This window comes from Nannospalax galili, unplaced genomic scaffold (assembly GCF_000622305.1).
Source record: "Nannospalax galili isolate Female #2095 unplaced genomic scaffold, S.galili_v1.0 scaffold1617, whole genome shotgun sequence".
NCBI classification, from domain to species: domain Eukaryota; kingdom Metazoa; phylum Chordata; class Mammalia; order Rodentia; family Spalacidae; genus Nannospalax; species Nannospalax galili.
Window position 1 is genome coordinate 1,700,498 of NW_008340915.1, and position 17,515 is coordinate 1,718,012.

The following is a 17,515-nucleotide window of genomic DNA, read 5'->3' on the forward strand; positions in this document are numbered from 1 at the left end:
TGAAATGCTTCTTCTAATCATGTAGTTATTAAAAATTAAAAAAATAATGATTAAAAGTATAATTCTTAAAAAAATTTACAACTAATTTTGAAAGAGATTCATCTTAGCTCTGGAAATTGTTACTGAATATGTCAGTGTTGTTGTAATGAATTGCTTCTTCTAAGTATGTGGTTATTAAACAAATAATTAAAATAATATATTTATGTTATTTTTCTTTGTTCAGTCTACAAAACCATACCTGTTTATCATTGAGGAAAATCATTAGAATTTTGGAATATATTTTACAAGATGGTTTCATCTGTTACAACTTAACTTCCAAGACTTCCATAGCATCAGGATGGCATTTAAAATAGCAACAAGAAATTTTATGTTCTTTAGTTATTTTCAAGGGTTCTTTGATGAGTTAGTACCAGGTAAAATTTGATGCTTGTCATTCGCACTTGGAAGATTTCACTCCGAATGACACCAACATAACAATTTCACCTTTCCTTTTTAAAGTACAGCTTACACCTTTGGGGATATGATGGTATAGAGGGGTTATTTTTCTCAAAGAAGAAAAGACAATCAGGAAATCTTTGTCCATGAGATTAGACTGAAATGTTCTCTCCTTCAGGGCTACTGAATGCTATTCTGTGCCAGGCATTATGGCAAAAATTGGTGCCAAAGTCTTTATCACGTACAATGAGTACTTTTAGTGGATTGTAACTTTAATATGATCTAATTGCATGATGAGGCTACTGATAACCTTGATGCAATCTTATGCCTCATTAATAGAATTAGTATTGTGTACAGATCCTGGCAGGTCAGCTGCTGCTGTTCTCTTACTTGGTTAGACTGTGTCTGGAATGCATGGTATCAACGTGGAGCTAAGCTGGGAAATTTAAGTTCTTCTAGCATTGAGGAGTTGCTGATTAAAGCTTCTGCTATGTTTGCTTATGAGGATTGTTGGAAGGTTGGAGTAATGCATTGCATGGAATGACTTCATCATTTTTCTGGTTGGTTATCTCTGCCCTGAAGTAAGACTCAGAAAGATGTGACTGTGTCCACTACCATGTCCTCCCTGCTTAACACATTGCCTGACACGTTCAGTAAATATTTGGGTCAGTTTTGAGGGGAAGATGATGGTAAACCTTCATATTTGTTACAAAAATGTGTTAACAATTTTGTATGTATGTGGAAAGGCCAGAGATCAAGCGCAGGTGTTGTTCCTTAGGAGCATTGTCTACTCTGTATTTTTGAGACAAGATCTCTCATTGGGACCTGATGCTTGCGTATTAGACTGGGCTGGGTTGGCTGGCCAGCAAGCCCTAGGGATCCTCCTGTCTCTGCCTCCTGACTGACTGCTGGAATTACAAGCATACACCACTACCCCTGGCTTTTTGCATGGGTGCTAGGATTATACTTGGGTCCTCATGCTTGTTTGGCAAACACTTTGCTTATGGAGCCATCTCCCCAGCCCAGAGAGTAGATAGAGGCCCCAAGTGTTGGAATTTTTAGTTGGAAGATTTCAGTTATTCCTAAGAAGTTTATTAAACTTAAGATATATTTATCAGCTAAATTAATAAGCTTTGTGTCTTTGAATTCTGTTGTTGTGAATCTGTGGCTAGAGACTAAATGGGGATTACTTTTGTTCATATATTTTATAGATTATGGGCCAAGATGATGATTTCAGCTCTTGAAATTATAGCTGTGTGTTTCTTTTTATTTAGTTATTTCATTTAACACGAAGTAGTGTGAATCAGCACAGGATTGTTTTTCTAACCTATTTTGTTCTTGTCTTTTCAGCTTAAAGCAAGGCAGGGACCTAGAATGGGAGAGGGCTGCAGCCAATGAGCAGTTAACCAGAGCTATCCTTCGGGAAAGGATATCCAGTGAGGAGGAGCGCTCGAAGGCAAAGCAGCTGGTGAGTCTCCAGGTTTACAAAAGGTGTCTTACTCTTGAGGCCATCCTCAAGGTTCAGGGAAAGCTAAGCACTCTGCCAGTGTTAGAGCTCAAGTTCTCTTCTTGGTGGAGGTTGTCTTGAGCTCTGTATATTACAAGTAGCTGATGATTTATGATTGGCCGTCAGGGACATTAAGGTATGTAACTTGCAAAGTGTTGTAGTCAGGACTAACACACACACACACACACACACACACACACACACACAAGTATCATGGCTGGAAGAATAATGCATATTTGCTGTTTTGCTTCTTTGGTTTCTGGTTTTTTATTTTTTTATTTTTATGTTTTTGTGTGTGTCTTTAACACTCCTGGGGCCTGCACCCTGGCTTTTGTCTTCCCACTGGCAACTTCCAGTTTACACACACACACACACACACACACACACACACACGTGCACATACACGCATAGCAAGACATAAAAAGAGGAAAGTTCTCAAAAAAATGTGAAAGCATCAGGATGTCTTTGAACACAGAAGTGACTCCTCTGTAGTGTGATGGTGTGGTTTGGTTGGACCAGGATATTTCAGCCTGTTCTCTATTTTCACCTAATAAATCTTACCTATTACTTGTCTTTATTTTTATTTAACTAGTCAAGCATAAGGAACTTGCAGTGTACGTTCTGTTTTGCACATCTCTCTCTTACTGATTTCTGGGGTTGTATGGTATAGATGGCCAATTACAGTACTCACAACCCCTGCATTTCACCATTTATCATAATATTGACCAGATAGAGTTCTCAAAGCACTTAGGCAATAAGTAGAATTTATACAGTAGGATGATAACTGGCTCAGAGGGTCTTTTTCTGGCTCAAGTGTTCACAAATGTTGGAGTGGTATGTTGCTGCCTACGGCCACAGAGCTACTGGGTAAATCCTAAATTATTTGTAATATAATCTCCCTTTGTTGTTATTTGTTATTGTAGAAAACATACCTATTCATTAGGTACAGATCAGAAAATAAATCCAAAAATATGTTAAAAGTCATCACTATCCAGAGATAATTATTGCTAATATTTTGGGTTTGTTTATTTACTTGTGTGTGTATGTGTGTGTGTGTGTGTGTGTGTGTGTGTGTGTGTGTGTGTATACTTATATGTGGATGCATGTATAAATATGTATAGAGGCCAGAGGTCAAACCTTGGGCATTGTTCCTTAGGTGTTGCTGTTTGATTTTTGAGACAGGGTTTCTCACTGTTCTGGGACTCTCCAGTTAGGCTGTGCTGGCTACCAGTGAGCCCTAGAGATCTGCATGTCTAGCTCTCCCCAGTGCTGGAATTACTGTGGTGTGACACCTGGTCTGTTTTTTTTTTCCCTCCCCCTGTGGGTCCTGGTGATTGAATTCAAGTACTCATGTTTGCATGGCAAGCACTTTACCAACTGGGGCGATCTCTCAATCCCAATATATTTTTTTCAATAATTCTTTTTGCTTTCCATTGAGTTCGTGTAAGACATTTATACATTAAGCTTATTTAAGACATTTTTCTTTATGAATGCATTTCCAAAACATACATAGATTTTTTTTTCCCTTATAGTCTTATAATAGCTTCTACATTTGCAAAACACTTAACTATATGGCAAAAATTTTTATATCAGTGTGCATGTTTTTGTATGTTCACTATTTAATGATTGAATATTTTTAATGAGTCTCCCCCAAAATTATTAAAATAAGACAAAGATATTAGACAAAATTTAGAAAATGTAGAAATTATGAAAGAAAATTATTAACCAGGAGTGGTGGTACATCCCTATAATCACTGCATTTAGTGTCCAAAGGCAGGAAGGTTGTGAGTCCAAACCCAATCTGGGCTATATTAGAAAGTGCTATTCCATACTGGGCTATGTATAGTAAGATTGCATCTCAAGAAATAAAAAAAAAACAAACTTAAAACAAGTTAAAATATTGTAATTTTTCATTAATGTGTAGAAGCATAAATTTTTCTTTACCCCTACTATTCCTTGTATTCCACATCGGCTTTACGGCTTCCGATTCTACATCCTGCAACCTTTGAAACAGAATCTGCTCGGGTGGATACTATGCCTTCTGTTATCCTGTGATTCTGGTTGCTGCGGTGGCTATCTTCAGACCCCATGATAATGAGCAAGTCAGCCTGAGAATGTTGGCATTCTTCTGTTGTGAGCACTGGGATCTGTTGCCTCCATTCTTTATGTGAGCCTCTGAGTGATGACCTTTTTATTTGGAACCCAAGTGTTTCAGCTTGCAAGAAAGTAAACTCTGGGTTTGATGCATTTGAAGTAACTAGAAAACTATCCCTTAGAACCGATGTGATGATGTGTAGATTGTGTATCTCTTGCTCAAAATGCTTGGACTTTAGGCATTTTAGATCTTAGATTTTTAAGGAATTCGGTTTATTTGCATATACATGATGAGAGATCTTGAGGATGCGACCCTAGACTAAACATAAAGTTGATGTTTCAAATATACCTTATACACATAGACTGGACCTATTTTTCCAATATTTTTAGTGTGTGTGTCTGATTTCCAAAGGCAGGAAGGTCACATAGGTCAGGGGTGGAATTTGCCTAGTGGCATCATGTCAGCAATTGAGGTTTTGGTTGTATATTTTATACCTGCCTGTCTGCATGTATGTATGTTTTGCCGGTTGGGATTGAACCCATGCTGTACCACTGAGCCACATTCAAAACCTAGTTTTGGATTTTGGAGCATTTTAGATCTCAAGAGTTTTAGATTAGAGATGCTCATCCTGTATTATGAAATAAAACCACTCCTGTCTCAGAGTTCCCTACTCATTAACAGTCGACATGAAATCACTATCTCCTTGGATGTAAGTGCAGACTTTTCTTCCTACAGTTGTCTTAGCAGCTAATTTTATTAAAGCTCTTTGAATATAAGAGGCATGGTGGTCCTGTTGCTGAAATTTTTTAAATAGGATCTAATCAAAAGTTTCCCCTCTAGAAGACTTGCTTTAAACGGGGGAGCTGTTAAGGCCCAGTCTAGAGTCTCGAAGAATATGCCAGGTTCTCTTTCCACCCTGTGTCACTCATGCCGGGATTTTAATCAGATTTTATCCAGAGGACTGGGAGAGGCTGCTCACCGATGGGTATGTTGGCCTGAATGTGTTAAGTGAAATTCACATTGAAGTAGCATCTCAGGAACTGGTGAGAACCTCTGATGAAGGTAGACTACTTAACGAGGACAGGACCAAGAAACAAAGGTAATGCGGCTTGACGTTTTGGGTATCTTTGACATCTTATATGCATAATCTCATATTTGCTGTGTCATTTGAGTTTCTTTTGAAATTAAAGAACAGTAGGTCAGGAAGCCTTAACGTTGCAGATATAGTTTATTTCTTTGCAAAAATGCCAATTAAATTGTGATTCAGTTTTTTTTCTCTTATTAAATTATGTTGGCTTTATGTTAGTCATTTCTTATTCATCACAGAGCTGTTTAGTCTTTTTTTTTTTTTTTAAATCTAACTTTACAATAGGCCCTTATTTATTTATTTAAGGCAGTATTTACTTAAGTATCCTGGACCTTATGACCCTAAGTTTAACCCAGTTTCCTTCACTCTTGGAACAGATGCTTTCATTGAGTACTTCCAGTATGAAAATTAGGGTGCTAAGGTACTCAGAAGGAGTTAAGTGAGAAAGACAAAGTCAGGTCCTCAAGGAGATCACTGTATAGTGGGTGAGATAGGTGTATAGGTTCTAGTCTGTCTTTGTCGTTTTTCTCCATCAGTGTTCTTCTTGTTTTCATTGATGATTATGACACCATCCTACATATATATCACTTTGATCATATATGAGCTAAAAGAAGATAAGGGATAAACTTCTCCCAGTGACCCCATCCCTCCTCTCTGTCTGGTGGGCTTTGCCTCAAATAGTTCCCTTTCTGCTTTCATGTCACATGTATGTTTCTGTGTGTTTGTGTATATGTATGTTTAAATATGGCATGTGAGAGAAAACACATGATATTTTGGGGAGACATGTATTAAAATGATTTTTTAACAGTTTACATGTATTATAAATTCACACTATATTAAGAGACATGTACTAAAATAATTTTTAACTGTTTACATGTATTATAAATTCACACTATAATACATATAGAACAGTGAAAATTTCCTTTTTATTTTTAAATTTTGTAGTTATTTATTTCTAATTAAAAATTTGTATGTTAATGAGTGCTTTGCCTGTATGTATGTAAGCACATCAATGTGTGCAATACCTGCAGAAGCCAGGAGAGGGCTTCTGATCCTTTGAAACTGGACTTAGGGATGGTTTGTTAGCCACCATGTGGATGCTGGGGACCAAACCCAGATTCTTTGCAAGAGCAGCCAGTGCTCTTAATCACTGAACCATCTCTCCAGCCCTGAGAATTCATTCTTTTAAGGAAGCAGGGACTCTGCTCTCTCTTTAACACTGCTATATATGCTTTCATTAAACACCTGTTGGCCTGAGTTATGCTGGTGTCCAGCAGACAGTAAGAAGTTGATGTTGATTGAATAGTTGAATGCTCTCAAGTCCCAGAAATAGGAGGAAAGGAAGTGGAGCGTAGCAAGGACTTTCTAGGGAAGCAAGCCTGAGCTGAGTCCTGAAGCCTGAGAAGGGATTGCCCTGAAGGTTAGCAGTGGGACTGTGCAGTATCAGATACTGTAGAGGGAGCATAGATGCATGGGGATGGACCAGGTGCTGCTGAGGGGGAAGCACAGGCCAAGGAGAGAGGAGGGATGAGGCAGCCGTGGTTGGTAGAGCTGAGATTCTGGAGGGCATATATGCCTGTAAAGAACTCTGGACGGAATGCATATGAAAGTTTGAAGCAGGACTCTGGAGTCATTATAAACTCCGTTTGATAGCTTACTGGTGAAGTGTGAAGGGCACAGTAGAGGAGGACATGGCTGGATGCATAGAGGCTAGGAGAAGGAAGGCCTTGTAATAATGCAGCTGAAACAGGCGATCACTAATTTAAAGTGCTTGCAGGGAAGCAGAGGAAAGAGGTGTAGGAACTGTGTGGGAAATAGTTTTATAGAACTTTAGGTTTTAGCAGTTGAGAGAAGAATCAAAACTAACTTAAGGGCCAGTGAGATGGCGCTTTGTGAGTACTGCAGTCTTTTCCTGTGTGTCTCTATAACATTTTTATTCAACACCCATTATGTGCAGGATACTGTTAATTACGGATCCAGAAATGTTCTACTCAAAGAGTCTCCTGTATAGTGTTTGTGGGGAAGCTTTTTCTTATTCTTTGGGTTTTCTCTTAGGTTAAAAATTTGAGAATTTTTTTACTTTTTAATTTTTAAAAAAAATTTTTTTGTATGTGTGTATTGCCTTCACGTAGGTAAGTGCACCCGTGTCGTGCAATGGCCGCGGAGGTCAGAAGAGGCTGTCGGATCCCCTGGGACTAGAGTTATGGACAGTTGTTAGGTGCCATGTGGGTGCTGGGATTCAAACCTGGGTCTTCTGCAAGAAGAACCAGTGTTCTTAACTGCTCAGCCATCTCTCCAGCCTCCATATTTGGGAATTTGTAAAACCTTATATGGTTTTGAAAAAGAACACCAAAAAAAAAAGAGAATGAGTGAATGCATGAATTTCATCTTTGCAAATTTAAGTGACTTTCACCAAAATGTCACTTTTCACCCCAGTTTCCTCTTTGTCTGAAATGCACCAGTGAAGCAATCAAGAATTGATTGATTTTGTGCTGTGTGCTTTTCAGTTCTGTGTTTTCATTGTGCTTCAGACTGTGACAGTTGAAATTTCATGGTAAAGGAGAAAAAGGTTTTGAATGTAGGGTGTGGAGAAAAATGACTAAATTAAAGGAAGAAGATTAGAATACCACTGCAGCCCAGACTAAGCAAGGTGCTACCCAGGGCACAGGATGTAGTTAGAGCTGTGATTTTTGAAGGGACCAGTAAGGTTCTTCCTGCAAAGCTCTGTGCAATCGGAGAGCAAGAGTGAGTGATCACCCCCAGACAGGGGTGTTTAATATCATTATTAGACAGGGAGTCAAAATTTCAGGTTAAATCTGGTTATCCTGGGTTCATTTATTGAGCACTTAAAGATAGTTTAACAATTTCCTCCTATTTTTTGGTGCAGTTGAGTGCTTTGATCATTTCCATTGTCAAAGTTTTCCCCATGGTCATGTAATTAGTGTACTAGTTTTCTTGCAGTACACACTCAGCCATGGTTATTTGGATGCGCACAGTCTACTTCTTTGCTTTGATTGCTAAAAATAAAGCTAATGATTTAGAGATTTTTGCTTTTGAAGATTACTTAACCATACAAATTTCCACCTTATGTTTGATGGACGTGAGTCATTTAGGTTATAGATATTTTTCCCCCTAGGATATTGGTAAGAACAGGATCTGGAATCATCTGCAAATCTGCTTCTCAGCTCTTGCTTAGTTAATAGCTCATGAGGAATGTCAAAGGGCAGCATCCCTGCAGACAGGTGAGCATGGAGGCACACTGTCATTTGGCCTCCTGTGCATTTGGATTCAGCGGGCCAGTACAGTTTCCAAGACGAATTCACATTGTTTTCTCCTTCTATGTTCTTTGTTAGTATGAGTGGTTCTGCTTCCTTTGTGTTATGGTATAATTGTCAGCTGGAATGTACACAACCCTATGAAGTGATTGTTAATCAGATATTCTGCGGAGTGGTAGACAGCCCTGGGTCTCTTTGCTTCTACAGTGCTTGAGGAGAAGCATGCTTTGTTTCAGTTTGCCAGCCTACCCTTTATGTGTAGAGCCCAAAGAACAAATGCCTGCAGTTCCAGGTATAAACATTCCCTGCATACTTAAAATGTACTCAGATAAGTGTATTTCTTAAATGTGCATTGGTGAACCCCCTGCTCATCCAGGTAGCAGAAATACCTAGAATCTTATCATCAGATAACCTTAGGGAAACATGATATTGTACTTCTCAGATAGTGAGGCCTGGAGATGGAGCATGACTGAATGTCCTTCTAGAAGAAGTGATTAAATCTCTGTCAAGAATGGGGAACCTTCCTACTCAACTCAATTTAGGGGTGACTGCAGTTCACTCGGACTGTGGGTCTTTTTGACAGGTGATTAGAGAAGTTGGAAAGGGCGACTTTAATGCTTTGGAAGTTACGAGGGCCAATTAATCATATTTGTAGAGAGCAACCCTACTTAGAATGTATTGTCATATTTTCATTTTCAATGGCCTTTTGAAAATTTATCAAGTTACTTGCAAACCATTTGACTGCAGGCAATGCAGCTTGAGTGGTATCCTGTGTGATAGCCCTGCCACAAATAGCTTATTGACATCCTATCACTTTGGTCGTTATGGGTGTCCAGGTGAGATATGGAGAGCACAGAGTAAAAATCTATAGGTAACTAAGGGGCAAAGGGCTGCTTGTAATTCCATCTCTTGATAATGACTTGGCATTTATTGTTAATATATTTGCTTCATGACTTGGTTGGAAATGAACTGTTATTAGTGCCTTTAGAATTTTATTGAACTGACACCATAAGCTCATTTCCTCCTGAAGAGGCCAAGAAATATGGCACTCAATGTTTGCATTAACCTGTAACAAATTAGAAGTTTAACATAAGTATAATCAAGGCTGTCAAAACTCTGCGGATCCCGTGTAAGGGTTTCCATATTGTGTTTGACTGAGACTCTCAGGTCGATGAGCACCCCTGTATCCAGTAGCACCCTTTCTACTTTGCCTTCATGGCAAATCTCACCACTGTCAGTTCTGATACAGCCTTTGTTCATGAATTGCTTTTCAACCTGCTGTGTGAGAACCAGTGGTTTAGTGATTTCAGTAGAAAATTAAATTGCGTTCCTGTTGATTCTGTGGTAGTCCATATAAAATGAGATGTTTGTGTGTTGGGCATTAGTGAATATTCCAGCTCTCCATGTCTGTTCTATACCTTAGATAGATCCGTGTTATGTCCTTGGCAATCTGAGCTTCCCCTGCTAATGTGTGGGGATATTTATTTTGTGGTTATGGGGTGGGGGTGGGGGTTTATTACTGTGTAACCCTAAAGCATTCTCCATTTTGTTCTGATGGTACTCCTCTTTTATTTGCTAACTCTTAATTTAAGGATGACTTCTCCTGAAAATACTGAGGGGCAAAATTACCAGATGAATTTAGGAATCCATTTTCTCCAGAGTAGGAATCTGTTTACAAACCTGTAGTATTTATTACATACCTCATTTAGCCCATTCATCATTTTAATAGAAAAATGAGTCATTTTAGATGATTCTGAAATAATTTGAGGTAAGCTACATAGCCCCAGGCAGAATATGATTTACTCAGACAGCACCAAGCTATTTTCAAAAAATGTAATGGAATGATCAAGCACTGATAATTTATGATTACTTATGGTAAACTTAAGAGATGTCTTCATTGTCATAGAAATTTGTTGATTAAACATTTAGCATTTTCTAGCTCGCTTTCTCCCTATTTTTTTGACAGTTGTTTATATAAAGTTCTACACTCTTATATGTATCTAAAGATCCTTTGCTTATTCCATACACTGACTTTAAACTTAATTTCAGATTTTTATTTAGTATTTTCTTTATAAAGTGTGATAACCAATGAGGCTGTATGGGCTACAACCAGTGAGTTGTATGGGCTACTTTTATTGGAGGTAATATAATCTCAGTATTCATTTTCTGCTTAGAAATTAAGAACTTTCTGATCATACCTTCAGGATCCAAACTTGACTCTCAGGAACACAGCTAGCTGCTCTCCTGGAATCCTTGGTATAAACCTAGCTAGTGTTGTAAAGCCCATGAACTTTATTTCTGATCAGAATCACAACTCAAACTGTTGGTGTTTGTTTTAGTGCTTTTTCTTTAACCAAGAACTTTCAAATCTAGTATCTCATTTGGCATATGGTGTTGGAGGGCATGTATCATTCCTGTTGGAGATGGTCAAACAAGTGCTCAAAGAAACGAAACTACAAAGTGGTGCAGAAATAGACTTTGGGTTCCAGTTCAGATCTCCAGTGCCTCCTTGCTCTCATTTTGGGCACAATGTAATTAATTAGTTGTTTTCATTTCTAGAGGATTTTATTATTTTAGAAAGGAGTAGCATAATGTTAGGGACAGGAAGCAGAAATCACTTTAGGCACAAATAAAATATCTAAAAATCATGTGTTGATGTATGTGCATGGGAAATACAAAAATATAGTGTTATGGCTTATTCATCCTCCAAGCAGGTAACAGCCTTTCTTCTCATCTGTATGTTGCTGCTTCTTGAAGTGGTATATTCATAACCATTTTACTAACAAGGATTAAGATTAGTCTATCTCAGAATAAGATGTTGAGCTATACATTATAAAGTCTGACTAAACCATTGTAAATTTTAAAAGTTTAGACCCTGTCAGTTTTAAATTTTAGTATTTAAAATAGTTATCTTATGTGAGTCTTTACATGGTAGAGGATCTAGGGGAAGTGCTTTGTGTATTTCCACAGTCATTTTTGAAGCCTCATTTAAAAAATGTTTGGTGCAGTGTGTTGTACTTTAGGAGAGGAGGTTGATTAAAGGACCTGGTAGGTAGTACTTGTCCATTTCCCATTTCTTTGCCTTCAGAATACACATCTAAAGCAATGGAAGCTCCTCCCTCCCTTGCTCTGTCCCTCCCTCCCTCCCTCCCTCCTCTTTCTAAAGTCTTTGCCTGAGAGGAAAGAGATGACAAAGATAGACTAATTTGGTAGGATTGCTTGTTAGAATAAAATACTGTTAAAAGTACTGTTCCTGTAGTAGATTATTTTTAAAAGTAATTGTATCTATTAGCAATGTGCACTTTACTCATGGAGTAGATTCAATTACTTTTGTGTTTTTTATTGAACTTAAGAAATTTAAAGTAAAGTTGTATTACAGCTTTGTCTTATAAACTCAAGTCTGACTAGAGTTTGAAAAATGATGCTGCTGACTATTGGAGATTTGTTAAGCTAAAAGAAGATGAAAGAAAAAAAATAAGAATGTAATTATAGACTTATTAATGTATTTTTCCAATTTCCCTTTCTAATCCCTGGAGTAATCTATTTTAAAAATTAAAAACATAGCATAATGAACATTGCTAGATTATATGTGCATGTGTGTGTAATGTGTAACATCTTGATGTAGTCAAAGTAAAGGCACTGTCAAAAATGACAGCTTTAGGGACCTGGGAGAAAGCTGTCAAGTACGAGGACCTGTGTTCATCTCCAGTATCCATATAAAAAGCCTAGTATAATTAACAAGCTCTAGGTCCCGAGGAGGACACCCCCACACACACACCCAAGAAATGACAGTTTTAGAACTCACTCATTTATTTTTTAAATTTATTTTTATTTTTTGTGTATGAGTGTTTTGTCTAAGTGCACCTGTGCTGTGCAATGCCCACAGAGGTCAGGGGAGGGTGTCAGATCCTCTGGAACTGGAGTTACAGACCATTGCTAGCTGTTATGTGGGTGCTGGGAATTAAATCTAGGTCTTGTGGAAGAACAGCTTAACTGCTGAGCCATCCCTCCAGCCCTTAAAATTCATTTATTAAATTTTTTTCCTTTGAATTAATTTTTAGCTTATAGAAAAGTTGTGAGAACACTTTAATGACCATAACCTATATATATATATATTTTCAAACATCACATTTTCTTTTTCATTCTCTGTATCTAATTATATTTGTTATACACTAATATTTATTTATATATTATGTATATTATGTACATAATTACATAATGTGTATATTGTGTGTATTCATTTGAGATATAATCATTTTAATCCTGAATGGGTCTACCTGTGAAAAATTGGAGTCTGTTCTGTAATCAAGTGCAGTGGTCAGAAGTCAAGAAGTTTAACACTAGTGACTGACTATCTTAATCTTTATTACAGATTCTGATTTTGTCAGTTCTTTCAACAATGTTCTTTAGCAGTTTTTCCTCATTGTGCAGGATGTAGTCTAGGTTCAAAAATTGTAGCTAGTTGAAACACCCTTGGATTACATTTTAAACATAATTTGCAAATACCATTGCCAGAATTTTAGTCAGAAGAAAGTAGGGTAAATGAAGGGGGAGAGGAGATATGTGATGGTCTCATGTAGCCATACAGATTAATACTTTATATTGTCGGCAAGTTTATGCAAAATAAATGCTTTGGAAAATTTTCTTTTTGTAAATCAGAGATGCTATATACCAGGCATCTGAGTTATATCATTAAACGCCGTTAAAAAGTGAACTCCATTCTTATTTTTCCCACAGAGTTTTCTGGGTAGTAATTTCATCTGAAATAGTCTTCTCTCCATCCTTCCCTTCTAGGTTCTAGTCCATGTAATTTTAGACAAATTGCTTCCTTTTCTTTATGCCCTTTGTTTCCATCTTTTTAAAATGAGGACAAAGTATTTAACGTATTTCTCTTTCAAACCTATTACCTTGATGAGTAAATATATAAATACAGGGTTCTTTGAAAATGCAAAGTTCTATGTGTTTATAAATTGACTTTTCCTAAAGTAATTTCATTTTATGAATAGGCTACCAGTTCCAAGAGTCACATCTATTTTAATTTTCTTTAGTTATTAAAAAAAAAAAGCCCATTTCAAAAATAAGAAAAAAAGAAAAATAGTTAAAGTTGAAAGCCTTTATTTCCTTGGTTAAATTGGATTTTTGTCATTGAAAACTTACTCTGATGAGTTGAAGTGCTTGGGTCACAGGCATACGTATAGCTGCTTCCAGACAGCTGCTGCACGAGAAGGGTCACAGTGAGAGTTTTAGTTTCTTAGAGTCTTGGATAGGGTCTTTCTGCTAGGGTTCATTGACTTAAAATGAAGACCTAAGGCTTTGTTAGCAAACAAACAAAAAAAATGATATTTTAAGATATAAACAGAAATTAGTATACTTTATACATTTAAAATGACTATTAAATGGCCTAAATTTGTAACAGCATTGAACAACCTGAAAGATGCTATGCTAAATGAAGTAAGCCAGATACAGAAAGACAATAACTGTATTATTTCATAGGTAGATTCAAAGAGTTGAACTCAGAAGCAGCAGAGGTTGCCAGAGGCTGAGTGTTGGGAAAATAAGATTGATCAGAGGGCACAAAGTTGCAGCTATGCTGTGTATAAGTTCTTTGGATGTATTATATAACATAGTGACCATAGTTATTGTAATAATATATTGTGTACTTGAAATTTGCTATGGAAGTAAATCTTCTAATTATAAAAGCATTACCATGAAAGGTGACAGACATGTTAATTAATGCGATTGTGATAATCAGTTTACAATGTATACATATATCAAACCATCTTTTTATTCACCTGAAATATATATAATTTTTATTTGTCAATTATTCTTCAATAAAGGCAACAAGAAAATAACCAGCAATTAAAAAGAAATTGTGATTTGAATGTCTATATTATGGTAGTTTAACCCTTTCCCTACTTCTTAGTGCTTCATTTTTCAAATCTTATTTTCTGTTTCATTCGTTTTCCTCATTAAAGATCATTTATTAATTTTTAATGTGAACTGTGTGCCTTCTGACATTTTTCCCCTTTCTAAGCTCTCCTTTGCCCATGTTAAATTTGTGGCATATGGACAGTGGCATCTTTAGAATGTTTCTTGTCATTCCCTGTCATGCATGGGTGACAGACTATATCCCTGTTTCTTTTTTTTTTTTTTTTTTTTAATCTCCTTATGGAACTCAGTGTTTTATAAAGAGACTGGCTCATTTCCAGTCATGAAGGCATCAAAAAGAACAAGTTCTAAATACCATCATTTAGAATGCAGCATATTTAACTGTGCCTCCATCTTGTATATCAGCATTTCCAAGGCGCAGCAATAGCAATACATATGCTTGGCATGTGTGTTATAATATTGTTTCCCTCAACCTCTCTCCTCTCTTTGAGTGTGTGTGTGTGTGTGTGTGTGTGTGTGTGTGTGTGTGTGTGGGTGTGTGTGTGTGTGTGTGTAGTAGGCCTTGGGAACACATGTACTGGGCCTATAGAGTGACACAACAAAAGCATACTCTTGAAGTAGTTAAGTTTTGTCCATGTAAATGACATGGTACAAAAGCATATGTTGGATTAAAATATGTTCACCCTGACAGAAATCTTTTACTTGAAGGGAAAAAGCCTCCATCAGTTCCCACTGCCACAAAGGTGGCTGCTGTGAGGAGAGTAACTGCCAGGCCGACACGTTTCTCAGGCTCCATTCTAGAGACATTATTTGTTTCTTGATTCTCAGCTTTGAGTTGGTTATAATCTTGTCTTGGCATGCTCTGCTTCCAGAATATATCAGTTTTCATGTTTCTTTGGCTTTTTCTCAAGATTTATGAAGGGGGGGCGGTTTTAGCTTTTTGTCTGGCAAGTATCAAACCTATTTGAGACTCCCTAATCAATAATTGTAAAATAACTAGAAATTGATCCACGCCAGCTGTAAATCCATCCATGCATTTCTATTAACGTCTATCATCAGAAGCTGCACAAAGACCCCATCACTGAGGCTGGGACAGAAGCAGGTAGCAGGCAGCTTGTAGTGATGGAAGGCTCTTAGAGCATTCACAGTTTGATCCAAGACTTAGAGGTTGTTTCTCCAGATGTAGTACATATTTTTCAGAAGCCCGAAAACGTTCTTGGTACATGAATTTGGGGAGCTAGAGCTCATTTTGGTTATAAGTAGAGTCATGATGTGATTTGCTCTGGGCCTCCAAAATATATTTTCACTGATTGAGTAAGGCCTTACCTTCTTCCTCATTTGCTGTGAAGCTCTCATTTCTCTTTCTTTCTTGATAAAATAAGTGGAGGAAGTGCACAGGGGTGTCTAATTTGATGAGGCTACCATTGATGTATCCATGTTGCTTGGGCAAAAGTAGTATTAAGCAGTATTTGAAGAAGAAATTGTATACCTCTTCCTTTCTCAGTTTGCTAAATTGCCTCCTTAACTATGGGGATGTTAATAAGGCCTAAAGGTTCTGTGGGGACACAGGTTATTTTTATTTAAGGCTTATGTGGCAATATATTTTCATATATTTATGTATGTATATACATATCATATACATCATATATATTTTCATTTTATATGTGCCACCACAACTTGTTTATGCAGTATAGGGAATCAAATCCTCATGCACACTCAGCAAGCACTCTACCAACTGAGTCACATCCCCAGCCCTTGCTAGGAACTTAGGTGAAGGTAAAATGATTTTGCTTCAATAATGAAAAAATAAACTGTTTTCTTACTATAACTACTGAATGACTCTAGAGCAAAAGTTGCCTGCAGCTGATTTGAATACATTGATCTGTTTTAAGAAAGAGTAAAGGCAATCCTTATTTTTCAGTCTTCAAAGTTTTCAGATTAATATCAACTGTTTAAAACACAATGCTTACTAGATTAAACATCAGGATACTGGGGGTTGGAGAGATGGCTCAGTGGTGAGGAACACTGGCCGCTTTTCCAGAGGACCTGGATTTGATTCCTAGTACCCACATGGTGGCTAACTCCAGTTCCAGGGGATCTGTCACCCTCTTCTGACCTCCACGGGCATTGCATGACACAGGTGCGCCTACCTACATGTAAGCAGTACACTTACACACATAAAATAAAAATAAGAAAGTATTTTTAAAAAATTTAAAAAGCAGAATACTTTTTATTATTTATATGTATCTACAGAGATAGAAAGCTTTGTTACTAAGATTGTATTTTTTTAAAATTTTATCTTTTTCTTGCCAAATAGATTCCCATGTTGTCTGTCTCTTAAATATTAATTTTATACTTACGTGTAGTAAAGCAGAATATATTGTTAACCATCAATTCTGTAGAACAAGAGTTTAATATACAAAGTGGAAGAAGTGATTTAAAAAGATAAGGAGTGGTGGTGGTATCCTGTCCTGGTCTAACAACTGTCCAGCCCTAGTAGGTATTTTCTTCTCTGGAGATTATTATAACCATTTATCTTTTCCTCAGGACATCACAATTTAGGTTATAAATATGATCAGATAAGCCCCTCCCCCAAGTTATTACTTGGCTTCTCTGCAGTCTGTAGAAAAAAACCATGTCTTGGTAGGAGGTCTCATAGGCCCGTTCTTCTTGACTGATGTAAATCTCATTTTAAAGTGATAATTTGGTCTTTTGGTTGATTCATAGGTCTCTGCAAATTGCTGGGACCACAAATAAACTGGGTTTTTTTTAAGGTTCAATATTGGAGCCCAAGTGCTGGCTTAGCAGGTAGAGGCATTTGAATGGAGGCCTGATGACCTGAATTTTGTACACAGATCTTACAAGATGACAGGAGAGAACTGACTCCCCAGAATTGTCTTCTGGCCTCCACATGCCTGATGTGGTGTGCACATACAAGAGTAAATACATAAAGAAACACATATTTAGAAGTGCAGTTCCTTTGCCAAGGCCTTTTGTTGGGTGGTCTGAAGTTGTTTCCAGTAACAACTTAAGAGCTATGTGCCATGTGGGCTTTTCTTCAGAATTTCACTGAAGGAAGGGATTCGAAACGTGTGCCCAGTGCTTGGATGCTCAGTGATCTGAAAGCCTCATCAGATTAAAGTGGTGCAGCCATTTGAGTTTTGCCCAGTACCTGTCGTTTTAGAGACCTCACTCCTTGACACACGAATCAGTCTTGGAGGGGACAG

The 17,515-nt window shown here is 37.3% G+C and overlaps 1 protein-coding gene across 2 annotated transcripts in view; it reads left to right on the top strand.

Annotated features, from left to right (window-relative positions):
- The window catches only part of Chchd3 (coiled-coil-helix-coiled-coil-helix domain containing 3), a 279,953-nt gene that overhangs the window by 102,238 nt on the left and 160,200 nt on the right, over positions 1-17,515 (top strand). For both annotated transcript variants that reach the window (XM_008836074.3, XM_008836075.3), the window contains exon 4: positions 1,786-1,903. In XM_008836074.3, the coding sequence (XP_008834296.1) occupies positions 1,786-1,903 (118 nt within the window). The remainder of the gene's footprint in view (positions 1-1,785; positions 1,904-17,515) is intronic.